Here is a 14,813-nt window from a genome sequence, read left to right on the forward strand (position 1 = left end):
GGTGGGAGGCATGTTCGAGACAAACAAGGTGCGTGTGCGTTTGCACGTGTGCATGCGTGTGTGTGTGTGTGTGTGTGTGTGTCTGTGTGTGTGTTCTTGTATTTCTATCCTTGTCGGGGCCAAATGTCCCCACAAGGATAGCAAAACGTGGAACGACGTGCCTTGTGGGACCTTTTTCTGGTCCTAAGTAGGAGAAACAGTGTTTTCTTGACCATGTTGTTGTTACTGAAAAAAGTAAAAGTGCAAAAACATTTCTTTAGGGTTAGGCTTTGTTGTGGTGTGGGTTAGGGTTAGGGTAAGGGTCAGGGTTAGGGGCTAGACATGAATGGGAGTCAATGGACGGTCCCCACAAGGATAGAAATACAAGACTGCGTGTGTGTGTGTGTGTGTGTGTGTGTGTGTGTGTGTGTGTGTGTGTGTGTCCCTGACAGTGTGGTCCCTGCAGGCTCTGGAGCTCATTCGGAAGCATAACTTCTCCACAGCCATCTTCGCTCCGGGCTGGGTGTACGAGGCCCACAGCGACAAGACGCAGTTCCGCAAGAACCAGGACAGGTGAGGGGGGGCAGGAGTCTGGGGGGGCAGCAGGAGTCTGGGGGGGCTGCAGGAGTCTGGGGGGCAGCAGGAGTCTGGGGGGGCAGCAGGAGTCTGGGGGGGCTGCAGGAGTCTGGGGGGCAGCAGGAGTCTGGGGGGCAGCAGGAGTCTGGGGGGGCAGCAGGAGTCTGGGGGGGGCTGCAGGAGTCTGGGGGAGCTGCAGGAGTCTGGGGGAGCTGCAGGAGTCTGGGGGGGCAACAGGAGTCTGGAGAGGCAGCAGGAGTCTGGGGGGGCAGCAGGAGTCTGGAGAGGCAGCAGGAGTCTGGGGGGGCAGCAGGAGTCTGGGGGGGGCAGCAGGAGTCTGGGGGGGCAGCAGGAGTCTGGGGGGGCTGCAGGAGTCTGGGGGGGCAGCAGGAGTCTGGGGGGCTGCAGGAGTCTGGAAAGGCAGCAGGAGTCTGGGGGGGCAGCAGGAGTCTGGGGGGGCAGCAGGAGTCTGGGGGGGCTGCAGGAGTCTGGAGAGGCAGCAGGAGTCTGGGGGGGCAGCAGGAGTCTGGGGGGGGCAGCAGGAGTCTGGGGGGGGCTGCAGGAGTCTGGAGAGGCAGCAGGAGTCTTGGGGGGCATCAGGAGTCTGGGGGGGCAGCAGGAGTCTGGGGGCTGCAGGAGTCTGGAGAGGCAGCAGGAGTCTGGGGGGCTGCAGGAGTCTGGGGGCTGCAGGAGTCTGGGGGGCTGCAGGAGTCTGGGGGGGCAGCAGGAGTCTGGGGGGGCTGCAGGAGTCTGGAGAGGCAGCAGGAGTCTGGGGGGGCAGCAGGAGTCTGGGGGGCTGCAGGAGTCTGGGGGCTGCAGGAGTCTGGGGGGGCTGCAGGAGTCTGGGGGGGCTGCAGGAGTCTGGGGGGGGGGGGGCAGCAGGTCTGTGTGTGACGTGGTTCCGGTGGTCTTCAGGTTCTGGGACCTGCTCTCCCCCTACCTGCCCCTCCACCGGCCAGCCTCGCCTCTGCCCTTCCTGTCCTCCTTCTGCCAGGGCTTCGGGAAGGCGGTCTACTCCAGAGGACAGGTACTGTCTGTCTCACACTCACACCTGGACAGGTGAGGACAGGGACACCTGGACAGGTCTCCATACATCACAGGACAGACACAGAGACAGTTTCATTCACCCATTGAGGCAGTTGAGGGTCTCCAGTCCGCCTCCCAGCATGCCTTGGGACTGTGTGAATGTCAGTATTGATAAATCTTCCTTCATCCGTCCCGCATGCTGTCAGAGCGCCGTGTGACATCATCTGCAGAGGCTGTAGATCACCGTACAGTTGGTCTAATGCGTGTGTGTGTGTGTGTGTGTGTGTGTCTGTGTCTGTGTGTGTGTGTGTGTGTGTGTGTGTGTGTGTGTGTGTGTGTGTGTGTGTGTCTGTGTGTGTGTGTGTGTGTGTGTGTCTGTGTCTGTGTGTGTGTGTGTGTGTGTGCAGCCTGAAGCGGCCACCAGCTGGTTCAACCTGGCGGCGCAGGAGCAGCAGCCGCTGTACTACCGGGCGGCGGTGGCGGGCGGCGGCTGGCTGAGCAGCAGCGGCTGTCCGGAGGACGCCTGGAACGGCGGCAGCTCGCTGCTGCTGGAGGGACTGCTTCCTGCGGCGCACGGCGCCCCGCTGTGTGCCAGGTGTGTGCTCCGTCGCACCTCCGCCCGGCCACCGCTCCGCCCCCTGCTCGCGCTTCCCTCTGTGTGTGTGTGTGTGTGTGTCCCTCAGGATCTTGTCCCTCCACGTCCCTCTGGCGTCCACAACCTTAGTCACCCTGGTCTTCAAGGCGTCTGCGGGGATCTCCGTGTCTCTGGAGCTTCAGACCACGGACGCCAGTCGCTGCACCCACATCAGCGTCCAGGAAGTCCCACGTGAGGCCGTTCTCTAGGACCTAATGAGGAACCCGGTCCTCAGCCGGGCTCCTGTAGAACCCTGCTCAGAACAGAACGTTTAATCCACCCTCATCCAGCGAAACCCAGCGAGAGGCCGTCTTCAGGACTTCCTGGGTGTAGGCTCATGTCATCATGTCACAAAGCATGATGGGATTGATCCCCTGACAGTGTGATTTCTCAGGGACAAGCTGTTCACTCAGATCCAGAAGGGACCATGTGAACTGAGCCTAGTGTCAAGTGGCAGGGGTCAAAGTTCACATGTCAAGAACAAGGTGCGTGTGTGTGTGTGTGTGTGTGTGCGTGTGTGTGTGTGTGTGTGTAGTCTCTCAGGTGTCGCCTGCAGTGCTGGACGATGGCCACCAGGTGGTGCAGCAGCTGTCTCAGCTGTGTGGCAGCTGGAACACATCTGGCTGGACTCTCAGGTCAGGCGCTGAGACAGCTGGGGGGGTGGTGAGGCGGAGGGGGTTGACTCTGCTCTCTTCTGCTCTCTTCGGCGTGACGCTGCCAGATGTTCGCAGCTGGAGGTCCGCGGCTGCGTGCTGAGGGAGGTGTGTGTGAAAATCAGCCGAGACGGCGAGCCTGGAGACCTGCCTTTCAGCTGCCGGGTGGGAGAGCTGATGGTGAGAGCGGGGGGGCGGCGCCGCGGACCCGGGTCCAGGACACAGCGCTCTAAACCCTGTGTGTGTGTGTGTGTGTGTGTGTGTGTGTGTCAGGTGCTGGATGCGGCCGGCCTGCAGCCGCCCCCTGACCGGGTTCAGGGAGTGTGTATTGACGAGGTGGTGTGGCTGCGTGGCGTGGGGTCCTCCCCTGACTCCGCCCACTCCTGCCTGCTCCTGAACGCCACCCTGCGCTGGGACTACCCGCTCCGGGCGGTGCGTCACTTCAGGGTGCACTGGAGGCGGCTGCGGGGCCCGGACCCCCGGACCCCCCCGGGCCGGCTGGCCCCGGTGGGCCGGGCCTACTCCACCCTGTTCAGGGTGACGGAGCTGGCGGTCCCGGAGCCCCCGGGGCTGCTGGAGCTGGTGGTGCAGCCGGTGGTCCGGGAGGGCTTCCTGGTCCCGGAGAGCCAGTGGGGCAGGAGGAGCCTGAGCTACACTGACGCCGCCGTCCAGTGAGGCCAGCTGAACGCGGGACCCGGTCTGCTTCTGGGGGGCGGGGCTGCCTGCCGCAGGCCTCCCCCCACTGGACTCACTCGCTGTGAGGGCGGAGCCAGGACCGAGGACACGCCCACTAACACACTTCATGCCAATCAAAGACAAGAGCACCAGCAGCTCAGTGGAGCACATTGGCTCCGGGGCCACCAGAGTCCAGGACCACGACAGACCCTCAGACCACCAGGTCCAGGACCACGACAGACCCTCAGACCACCAGAGTCCAGGAACACAACAGACCCTCAGACCACCAGGTCCAGGACCACGACAGACCCTCAGACCACCAGGTCCAGGACCACGACAGACCCTCAGACCACCAGAGTCCAGGACCACGACAGACCCTCAGACCACCAGGTCCAGGACCACGACAGACCCTCAGACCACCAGAGTCCAGGAACACAACAGACCCTCAGACCACCAGAGTCCAGGACCACAACAGACCCTCAGACCACCAGGTCCAGGACCACGACAGACCCTCAGACCACCAGGTCCAGGAACACAACAGACCCTCAGACCACCAGAGTCCAGGACCACAACAGACCCTCAGACCACCAGGTCCAGGACCACGACAGACCCTCAGACCACCAGGTCCAGGACCACGACAGACCCTCAGACCACCAGGTCCAGGAAGCTGCTGGCCATATTCAGCCTGAATGAATCATTTCTTGACCTTCTCTGAAGAACTCGACTCTCTCTGAATCCAGACTCATGAAGTAGCTCTGCTGGACGTCACAAATCTGTAAACGACAAACATCTGCACGTCGTCAACATGCTGCACACAGTCTGCTGCAGTCGTTTTCACGTTCATTTATTGATTTAATAAAAGCTGAAGGTCAGTTTTGTGGAGTAACGTCATGAAGTTACTCTGATTTATCTCTGTATCTCTATCTCTGGTTCATCTGAAAGGAAGTGATCCGTCCTTAGTCTGACTGTCCTTCTGTCTTCATCTCATCTTTTTACTTCAGAACCAAGGCTGGAGGGGAACCACCTCACTGCCACAGCGGCTGTTCACTCTTTCCTTGGGTTAGATATGGGGGGTCATTAGATTTAGACATGGGGGGGTCATTAAGTTTAGACATGGGGGGTTATCATTAGGCGGACCCACCACCCACCGAGGGAACCGTAGGGGCCGGGTGCAGTGTGGATTGGGTAGCAGCTGACGGCAGGGTGCCCGGCGACCCGATCCCTGGACAGAGACCGGCTCTAGGGACATGGACTGTCACCTCGTTGGGGGGGGGGAGCCCGGCTAGGTACCGGCTAGATATAGTCGGGCTCACCTCCACACAGCCGGGGCTCTGGAACCCTCCCCTGGAGAAGGGCTGTGTTCACTGCTCTGGCGTTGCCGCGGTGAGAGGCGGCGGGCTGGACTGGGTCTGCTTATAGCCCCACAGCTCAGCGCCAGGTGCTGGAGTTCTCCCCAGTGAACCAGAGGGTCTGGTCCCTGGTCCTCCGGGTCGGGGACAGGTGCCTCACTGTGGTCTCGGCTTACGGGCTGAACAGCAGTCAGAGTACCCAGCCTTCCTGGAGTCCCTGGGAGGGGTGCTGGACAGTGCGCCGACTGGGGACTCCATGGTTCTACTGGGGGACTTCAACGCTCACGTGGGCAGCGACAGTGAGACCTGGAGGGGGGTGGTTGGGATGCACGTCCTCCTTGATATGAACCTGAGTGGTGTTCTGCTATTGGACGTCTGTGCTAGTCACAGTTTGTCCATAACGAACACCATGTTCGAGCAGAGGATACAAGCGGCTGAAATGATCTTCCTCCGTAGGGGGGCTGGACTCCCTTAGAGACAGGGGGAGGAGCTGGGAGTAGAGCCGCTACTCCTCCACATCCAGAGGAGCAGTGAGTAGGCTCAGCATCTGGTTAGGATGCCTCCTGGACGCCTCCCTGGGGAGGTGTTCTGGGCATGTCCCACCGGGAGGAGACCCCGGGGAAGACCCAAGACACTCTGGAGAGACTATGTCTCTGGGCTGGCCTGGGAACGCCTTGGGATCCTCCCAGAGGAGCTGGAGGAAGAGTCTGGGGACAGGAAGTCTGGGCATCTCTGCTGAGACTGCTGCCCCCAAGACCCGGCCCCGGATAAGCGGTTGAAGATGGATGGATGGATGGATGGATGGATGGAGGATGGATGGACGCATGGGGTCTCATTAGGTTTAGGCATGGAGGGTATCATTGGGCCCTCTGGTTAGGATTAGGGAAATGAACAGGTGTCGCACATGGTTCTCAGCCATGGGGGGGTCCGGTATTGAGGTCTGGGGTCAGGTTGTGTCAGGTTCATCAAAGCCCAGTTTCAGTCCAGGAATGAGACTCCAGGCTAGGAACCACTTCTCCATATCAGACACACTGACTGTTAGATCTTGCTGTGTGATGTACATGGAGGGAACACAGTTCGTTTGAAGCACAGAACACTGAAAAGCCTCCAAGCGTTAGTTTGAAAGAGACTCTGAGACGGTCATGAGGCAGCTCCTCTGATCAGGCTGTTCAAGTCTAACTGTTATCAAGTGTCTTCTGCACAGTGCCTTGAGTTTATGGCCAACCTGAATGTGGAAGACATGTCTAAACTGTGGTGAAGAACTCCAGCTGAAGCACTTTTCACTCTCAACCTGTGTTTTATATCTCAATCTGCAGGGACCCTCTGCTGGGTCTGGGAATCTGAAGGTGAAGCTCCTCTCTTTTTCCTACACCTCTGTTTCAGGTCTTTTTGCAATGTGCCCCTGTGGGACAAATAAAGGACTTTAAATTCAGTTCCTCTCACATCACTGACACTGACACAGCCGGTAGAAATGAAGACACGTCTTTATTGGACGAAATTTACAAACCTGCTCTTACAATCAAAGAAAAGAGACATTGGCATTTGGTTTGTGTGCAGAATGAAGGATTGCTGTGATCGTGGGTGATTGTCAGAGTGGAGTTTGCAGTTTCAAACCTGCTGTGTGATCATCTTCAGCATCTGCAGAGCCATGGGGCCCTGGTCCGCCGGGATCTGAGAGAGACACAGGACAGAGTTCAGCTTTCCACAAACCTCAAGACAGCCTTCAGGCTCACGTTGTTTTGTTGCAGGGTTGAATGTATTTGTGATCAGTTGAGCGGGTGAAGATGACGGGTGTGTTGCTGACTGAGCTGCTTGAGGCTCAGCAGGCCTCCTGACAGGACACGTCCCTCCAGACAGTAAAGGACGTCCTGCAGATTCCTGACTGCCTTGGTTTTGTATTGAAGGTCGTGTCTGAGTGACAGTAAGGGAGACCTGTGTCGACATCAGCTGATTCTCAGGTTGGACCGCAGCACAGTGATGAAGACATGACCGGGACATGGTGGAGCAGCAGGACGGCGCTGCCGGCTCGTCCCAGCAGCAGCGTGGTGAAGCACGGCGGTGGTAGCATCATGCTGCAGTGCTGCTTCAGACCAGTGTGGGTCGTTCTCATCACTACACATCAAGTCTGAAGCATTATATTTTAGAATGGAGTTTGAAATGTGTCCACAAGTCTACACAGATCCTGGTTTCCAGCGGTCCCCCCTGGACGAGACGCAGACCTCGTCCCTGGACTGCAGGATGAAGCTCGGCCTCACATTCATTCACTTTTTATTCAGATCATATTTTGTATAAAATAAATTAAGGGCTAAAATATAATTCATAAACACACAAACAAGGACATTTTCAATGGAAGGCTTTGGTTTATGTGATGAGGATGGATTAGAGCAGGAGTTCAGACCGGTTCCAGTCCTGAAACCAGCAGCATGTTAGAATCCTCTGAAGCTTGTCCCTGAACCTCCTCCCTGAAACATGTTTGTTCCACAAACTCAACAGAAGATTTTCTGCTTGATTTGAGAGGAAAAGAGTTTCTGTGCAGAAGCTCAGTGTGTTCAGACTGAATGCTGACCCCACAGCTGAGGCTGAGGCCAAAGGCTTCAGCCGAAGGGAGGGATGAAACTGAAGCTGAAGCCGCTCTGCTCTCACCTCATCCCTGATCAGGTCTTTGTCTTCTGAGGACGGTCGTCATGGAGACGGAGTTACATTCCTCAGTCGGTACATGAGAACTCCCGGGGCCGGATTAGTAATCCCAGGGGCCCCTGGGCACGGAGGCTCACAGGGGCCGCTCCAAACTGTTCCCACCAGGTAGGGAGCATGGACCTGTCCACAATGATTTGCTATCCTGAAGCATTCAAAGTTCCCTTCTCTGGAACTCAGGAGCCAAGCCCGCACCATGATCCCTCCTCACTTGGCACAATGCGGTCTGAAAGGTACCGTTCCCCTGGAAACCTCCAAACCCAGACTCGTCCATCAGATTGCCAGATGGAAAAGCGTGATTCATCCCTCCAGAGAACGTCTCCACTGTTCTATAGTCCGGTGGCGGCGGGCGTTACACCTCTGCATCCTGTACTTGGTGATGTGTGGCTTGGACTCCATGAAGCTCTCTGCGTTCTGGACCTGGGCTCATCTGAAGGCCACATGAAGTTTGGAACTCTGTGCTGAAGGTCGGCGACCTCTTTGCACTCTGCGTATGAGTGTGGAATACTCAGGAGGAGGAAATGTCACCACTGGATTGGCTGAACAGGTGGCGTCCTATAGCAGCTCCACGCTGGATCACTGAGCTCCTGACAGCGGCCCAAAAACAGTCTGCATGTCGAGGTGCTTGACCTGATACACCTGTGGCCAGGTCAGGTGATCTGAGCACCTGATCCTGATCGTTTGGATAGGTGAGCAAATACTTTCGGTCATATAATGTATATACAAGCATTTCTTGTGCAATGTCGTTCATTCGCTTTCCCACAGTGACTAAGCACAAAAGACTTCCTTCTTCTAATGTGCATAAAGTTGCTGCAAAAAACATTACTGCCAGCAGAGGGCGCCTCTGAGCCTGAGGGCCCTGGCCCTGATGATCATATGGTGGATCCGGGCCAGAGAACGCCAGAACCCGGCCTGTCTTTCCTCGACCTTCTGGTGGGTGTAGTGTTGTAGCGTTGTGTCTGCTGGGTGTAGTGTGGGCGTAGCGCTCTCTCACCATGTGGCCGGCTTTCAGGATCCAGTAGAAAGCGAAGTTTTTGTAGGTCTTGTAGAAAGCTCCAGTCACGCCCGGGGAGGCGGGGTCGTCCAGCGCCGTCCACCGCAGCTGGTTAAAGGCAGGAAGTCCGTCCCACTTCAGCCGCTTGACCCACAGCTCCTGACCTGTGGAGCGGGCGGAGCAGCCGTCACGTCACAGAGCTCAGCCAGGCGATGGTGGAGGACAGAGGAGCGTCTCACTGACCCAGGGTGTCCACGATCAGGTCCAGCTGTCCGTTGTAGACCGTCACGTTGACGCCGGCGGCCAGCAGCCGGTCCACCACGTCCACCACCGGCCTCATGAAGTCCCCCGACATGCTGCTGAACACCTGCTCCGCCTGGCCTGCACACAGCACCAAGCCTCAGGACGGGGTCGGCCCGGGGGGCGGCCCGGGGGTTGCAGAGGTCACATGAAGGACAAACCTCCCCAGGTGACGTTCTGAGGGACGATACCCAGCTTCTTCCTGATTGGTCCATTCATGAGCTCACTCAGAGACTGTCTGTACAGGGGTCGGAGGTGACGACGGGTCTGCAGAGCTGGAGGAGGAGGAGGAGGAGGAGGAGGAGGAGGAAGAGGAGGAGGAAGAGGAGGGGGAGGAGGAGGAGGAGGAAGAGGAGGAGGAAGAGGAGGAGGAGGAGGAGGAAGAGGAGGAAGAGGAGGGGGGAGGAGGAGGGGGAGGAGGAGGAGGAGGAAGAGGAGGAGGAGGAAGAGGAGGAGGAAGAGGAGGGGGGAGGAGGAGGGGGAGGAGGAGGAGGAGGAAGAGGAGGAGTAGTCATCAGACACCTTCTTCACTGTGATGGAGCTCAGCAGCAGGAGGAGAGTCTCACAGATAAAGTCGTCGTCTGGAGAAGAGAGTCTGTCGTCAGGCTGCTGGGTCAGGATGTTGTAGAAGTTCACTCCGTTAGTGTTCTAGAGGAGAACAAAGAGAAACCTTCACTCTGCATTTCCACATTTGAAGAAACTCAACATCCTTATTAAAATCCCCGGAACGTTCTGTGGGTTTAATGAAGTCTCCAGACGAAGACTCTGTGGACTGATGAAACAGATCCACTGATCCAGAACCAGACGACACCAATCAGCTTGTCAGACTAGAAGTTTGTCTTAAAGACATGAAAACCTGGATAGTCGTAGTTTCCTCCTCCTAAACTCAGATCAAGCAGAAGTTATTCCAGCATGCTGACTCAGAGCCAGGCTGGGAAATGAATCCATCATCTGTTCCTCCAGAGCAGACTACTGGAATGAATCCCTGTTATCAGGAACAACAACTGGATAAAGAGCCTTCAACTGGTTCAACATGCTGCAGCAGGAGTTCTGAGGAGAACCAGCAGGAGAACCAGCAGGAGAACCAGCAGGAGGACCAGCAGGAGAACCAGCAGGAGAACCAGCAGGAGAACCAGCAGGAGAACACATCAGAACAACATGAGCTTCTCTTCTCTGGTTCCTGTTAAATGTAGAATAGAATCTAAAATCCTCCTCTTAATAACCAGGAACCATCACATCTTAAACAGCTGTAGTCCCAGACTGTCCCAGGAGAAGGCTTGGTTCTCAGAGAGCTGGTCTGCTGGAGGCTCTAGGTTCTAGGTAGACCTGTTCCACGGACCTGCTCCACCACGGTCTCGGTCACGGACCACAGCTCGGTGGCCTTCAGGAACTGCTGCTGCTCCACCGCCTGCTTCACTGCTGCTGCCGCCGCGTTGACGTCCTGCAGGCCGAAATCATCCAGCAGGGACTGGAACACACACACACACACACACACACACACACACACACACACACACACACACACACACAGAGCTTAAAACGAGCAGCTGGTTCAGTTCTGTTGGTTTTTCAGCCTTCGGTCCGCTTGATGAGGACTGTGAGGTTTTCTGGTTTTATCCACGGTAGGACTCGAGGGGACGGGCTGCTCGTCCCTCCCTGACTCGAGGGGACGAGGTGCTCGTCCCTCCCTGACTCGAGGGGACGAGGTGCTCGTCCCTCCCTGACTCGAGGGGACGAGCTGCTCGTCCCTCCCTGACTCGAGGGGACGGGCTGCTCGTCCCTCCCTGACTCGAGGGGACGGGCTGCTCGTCCCTCCCTGACTCGAGGGGACGGGCTGCTCGTCCGTCCCTGACTCGAGGGGACGAGCTGCTCGTCCCTCCCTGACTCGAGGGGACGGGCTGCTCGTCCGTCCCTGGCTGACGTGGAGAGGGCTGGACAGAGCTGTGTGTCTCTGGGGGAGCTGGGGTTGACTCACTGTGGTGTACAGGTACGGTCCCCACGTCATGACCGAGTCTGAGGACGGAAAGCAAACGTCTCGCGTCAACACTTCATCCCTCCACCCTTCTCCACTCCATGGGTGGTCAGGACAGTGTCTCTGAACGCCTCAGGTCCGCTGAGGACCGAGTGAGGACACCTCTCAACACTAACTCACCCAGTGGAGAAATCCAGGAGTCTCCCAGGGCCACGCCCGCAAAGACACACTTCAGAGTCCCCTGAGAGACAGCCTGAGGACACAGGACATCCAGGATGAGGACACAGGAGGGTGGAGAGAGAGAGGAGGATGGAGAGAGAGAGAGAGAGAGAGAGAGAGTGAATACGTCCTGACCATATCTGAATACAGACTGTAAATAGATCTTGAATGGATCCTGATTGGTGGACTGTTCCTCGCTCGCTCGTCTCACAGCTGAATGGTTACCTCTTTTTGTTTTTAGTTATTCTGATATCTTTTTTCCAAACAGTTGATGGAACACCAGAACACAGAAGCAGGACCTTTTCACTGTTCTAAAGCTGAATGACTACATGCTCCGAGGACCGCTGCATGTCCCATCTCAGACGGCCATTCCACTGCAGGGTGAGCGCCGGAGGACAGTCCCCCGCCTCCCTTCAGGTGGCTGACTTCTCTCTTCCTGGACACTGACCTTGGTGACCTCCAGTGAGATGGCGGCCGCCATCTTGCCTCCGTACGACTCGGAGAAGATGTAGAAGGGGACGCTCTGTGCAGACAGAAGAACACGTCAGTCCACTGTCTGAGGACACGGACCGGACTGTCCAGAAAAACAACCGTCCATGGTCAGGAGGGACAGGAGGAGAGGAGGAGGAGAGGAGGAGGAGGAACAGGAGAGGAGGAGGAGAGGAGGGGGAGGAGGAGGAGGAGGAGAGGAGGAGGAGAGGAGGAGGAGGAACAGGAGAGGAGGAGGAGGAGAGGAGGAGGAGAGGAGGAGGGGGAGGAGGAGGAGAGGAGGGGGAGGAGGAGGAGGAACAGGAGAGGAGGAGGAGGAGAGGAGGAGGAAGAGGAGAGGAGGAGGAGAGGAGGGGGAGGAGGAGGAAGAGGAGAGGAGGAGGAGAGGAGGAGGGGGAGGAGGAGGAGAGGAGGGGGAGGAGGAGGAGGAACAGGAGAGGAGGGGGAGGAGGAGGAAGAGGAGAGGAGGAGGAGGAGGAACAGGAGAGGAGGAGGAGCAGCAGCAGAGCAGCAGGTACCTGGAACTCGGTTCTCTCGGTGAAGAAGCTCTGCAGCAGAACCAACATGTCTGAAGCGACGGTGGAAACATCCGTGGCAAAAGCCTCTGGATTCTGGGCGTAGCTGAAGCCGGTTCCAACCGGATTATCTACAAACAACACACTGGCAGCCTGGACCTGGACACACACACACACACACACACACACACACACACACTCAGGGTCATTCTGCGACCTGGCTGCGGCCTGCAGACGGCTGGTTTTGGGGCCGCGGGCCTCATGACAGCAGTTGTTCCTCCGCTCCACTGGGGGGCAGTACAGACTCCTCACACAGCAGGCTGACAGGAGTTCAGCTCAGGAGGCCAAGCAGAAGAATGGAGTGTGTCACTAAAGCACTGAGGCCAGACAGAGACCGTCTGGGACTGAAGCCAGGTGGAGTGAGAGCGGCTGTGGCTAACGGCGGACCAGAACCACGGACCAGAACCACGGACCAGAACCACGGATCAGAACCACGGACCAGAACCACGGACCAGAACCACGGATCAGAACCACGGACCAGAACCACGGACCAGAGACGGTCTGGTTGGAGAGCGGGCCGTCTGGTGAGACCTGCTGGGAGCGGCTGAGTGCCGGGTTCTGTCTGGTCTCAGATCAGCTGACACAGCACAGCGGAGGAGGAGCCCGGCTCACCCAGCTGCTCTTCCTGGGCTCCAGGTCTCTGGTCAGCGGTCCGATCTCCTCAAAGTTCCCAAAGCCAGTCCCGGACCCTCCCGGACCGCCCTGTGGACAGATGGGACCCCGTCAGACTGGATCAGATGGTCTGAGCGCTGCTTTTCAAACAGCAGGTCAAACTGAGCTGCTCGGTTCCTCTGAAGCTAAAAATAACAGAAAAACCAGAAGTGGGGCGCTGGAGGACCGGCCTGGTTCCTCTCTCCGGCCCCGTCCTGCCTGGGGACGGTCCTGGCTGTCTTCACACAGCAGGAGGTTCTGGACCGCTCCTGCCAGCTCAGAACCCTCAGCAGAACGAACATGAACCCAGGAGAACCCAGGAGGTCTGAGTTCTGGACGGGGAGGGAATCGTACCTGCAGCCACAGGACCAGAGGCAGGTCCCGGCTCTGGACAGACTGGCAGTCGGCGTAGTACAGCCACCAGAACATGTGAGCGCCGTCCCTCACCTCCACGTAGTTCCAGGCCTCCCGACCTGCCAGCGGACTGCTGAGGCCTGCACACACACACACACACACACACACACACACACACACACACACACACACACACACACGTTTATCCAGCCACACACTCAGACCTGGACGCCCGGCCGGCTGGGCGCTCAAACACAATGTGTGTGTCCACACACACACAGCCAGCCTGCTGCCAGCGGATGAATGAATGAAGACATGAAGGCTCCAGATGGAATTCAAACATTGTGAATGAATGAAATAACTTATGACAAATGTTAATTTAATGTTGAATAAAAAACTGAACCAGAACGTTTCTAATCAAAGCTCACAGATTGTGACTCTTATTTACAGATTATACACAACAATGGCGGTTTTAGCACAGCCCTGCTACACACACCCATTATCCACCCACTGAAACCAGCCACTTCCTGTCTCTGGCTCTCGCTCAGCTCAGCCAATCCTTTCCACTGATCCACCACACACACTCAACCCATTCCTCAAAGCAACACACTGATCCACCACACACTGATCCACCACACACACACACTGACCACACACTTACCCACACACACTCAACACACTGATCCACCACACACTGATCCACCACACACACACACTGACCACACACTTACCCACACACACTCAACACACTGATCCACCACACACTGATCCACCACACACACACACTGACCACACACTTACCCACACACAATCAACACACTGATCCACCATACAGGCAGACAGCTGTTATTTCATGTCAGTAACATAATACTACTATATAACATAATATACTTTCCACTTTGACCAGATCTATGGATTTATGACATTAAAAACACGGTTCTACCCCCCCCCCCCCCCCCCCCCACCGCCAGAAAAATTAACAAAATAAAAAAAATCCAAACTCCATATAAACCAAATCCACTCAGTTGCTCCAACCATCACAGCAGGAAAACAGGGTGACAGAGTGACCTGATCAGAAACACAGGAAACATTTAGATTCTACAGTCCTGCAATGTAAAGCTGAGAGCTGCTCGTGAACCAGCGTGACACACTCTTCACACTCCTCACACTCTTTAGTCTTTACACTCTTTAAACTCTTCACACTCTTTACTTTCACTTTCTCTTTATACGTCAACCAGACATCGTTCATGTGTGTAGGGAACATGTTTATTCACTGCACGTTACACACTTATAACCAGGTTCACACACACACACACACACACACACACACACACACACACACACACACTATACATAAGAGTCTTACCTGCGCTGATGAGAGAGTTGAGGAAACACAACACACTGCACACCTGGAGCAGACCCATCCTTTCAGAGAGTGTGTGTGAAAGAGTGTGAGTGTGAGTGTAAATGTGAGCGTGTGTGTGAGTGTCTCTGTTCTGGACAGACTGGAAGTCTTGATCATATGACCACCGCAGCAATCAGCTGACACACACATCACAATCACGTGATGGAAGAGGAAGTCATCCAGAACCAAGACAAGACAAGCTTCATTTAGCTCACACTGAGAGAGAGAGAGAGACACAGAGAGAGAGAGAGAGAGAGAGAGAGAGAGA

At 56.6% G+C, this 14,813-nt stretch overlaps 2 protein-coding genes across 3 annotated transcripts in view; one reads left to right on the forward strand and one right to left on the reverse strand.

Moving 5' to 3' along the window:
- engase (endo-beta-N-acetylglucosaminidase) overlaps positions 1–4,415 on the forward strand; it is an 8,300-nt gene extending 3,885 nt beyond the window's left edge. The window contains exons 7-15 of one of the 2 annotated variants that reach the window (XR_003931299.1): positions 1–28; positions 446–552; positions 1,471–1,582; positions 1,989–2,176; positions 2,265–2,407; positions 2,751–2,850; positions 2,937–3,048; positions 3,142–3,733; positions 4,168–4,415. The exon at positions 1–28 is cut by the window's left edge and continues 144 nt beyond it. Coding sequence is in view for 1 of the 2 variants with exons in the window: in XM_030088634.1 (XP_029944494.1) it covers positions 1–28; positions 446–552; positions 1,471–1,582; positions 1,989–2,176; positions 2,265–2,407; positions 2,751–2,850; positions 2,937–3,048; positions 3,142–3,543 (1,192 nt within the window). In the remaining variant the exon portion in view is untranslated. Of the gene's footprint in view, positions 29–445; positions 553–1,470; positions 1,583–1,988; positions 2,177–2,264; positions 2,408–2,750; positions 2,851–2,936; positions 3,049–3,141 lie in introns of both variants that reach the window. The other variant, XM_030088634.1, reaches the window with a different exon arrangement.
- A 1,943-nt stretch (positions 4,416–6,358) lies between these two features.
- scpep1 (serine carboxypeptidase 1) lies at positions 6,359–14,665 on the reverse strand. The gene is made up of 13 exons (XM_030088636.1): positions 14,507–14,665; positions 13,141–13,280; positions 12,748–12,837; positions 12,079–12,234; positions 11,520–11,594; positions 11,033–11,105; positions 10,856–10,893; positions 10,220–10,348; positions 9,447–9,528; positions 9,042–9,155; positions 8,824–8,961; positions 8,581–8,744; positions 6,359–6,563 (listed from the first exon to the last, which is right to left on the reverse strand). Exons 1-13 carry the CDS (start codon positions 14,562–14,564, stop codon positions 6,501–6,503), a joined length of 1,320 nt encoding a protein of 439 aa, XP_029944496.1. The 5' UTR covers positions 14,565–14,665; the 3' UTR covers positions 6,359–6,500.
- Positions 14,666–14,813: the final 148 nt, after the last annotated feature.

Source organism: Salarias fasciatus, chromosome 4, assembly GCF_902148845.1.
Source record: "Salarias fasciatus chromosome 4, fSalaFa1.1, whole genome shotgun sequence".
NCBI lineage: Eukaryota > Metazoa > Chordata > Actinopteri > Blenniiformes > Blenniidae > Salarias > Salarias fasciatus.

What these genes read in the sequence shown, in the direction of transcription:
- scpep1 (XM_030088636.1), bottom strand. Translation starts at nt 14,564, where the DNA reads ATGGGTCTGCTCCAGGTGTGCAGTGTGTTGTGTTTCCTCAACTCTCTC. An exon ending in TCTCACTGGAGGTCACCAAG is followed by an intron (nt 11,106 to 11,519) that starts GTCAGTGTCCAG and finishes CTGTGTCCTCAG; the next exon opens with GCTGTCTCTCAGGGGACTCT. An exon ending in TCCAGACGACGACTTTATCT is followed by an intron (nt 9,156 to 9,446) that starts GTGAGACTCTCC and finishes CTCCTCCTCCAG; the next exon opens with CTCTGCAGACCCGTCGTCAC.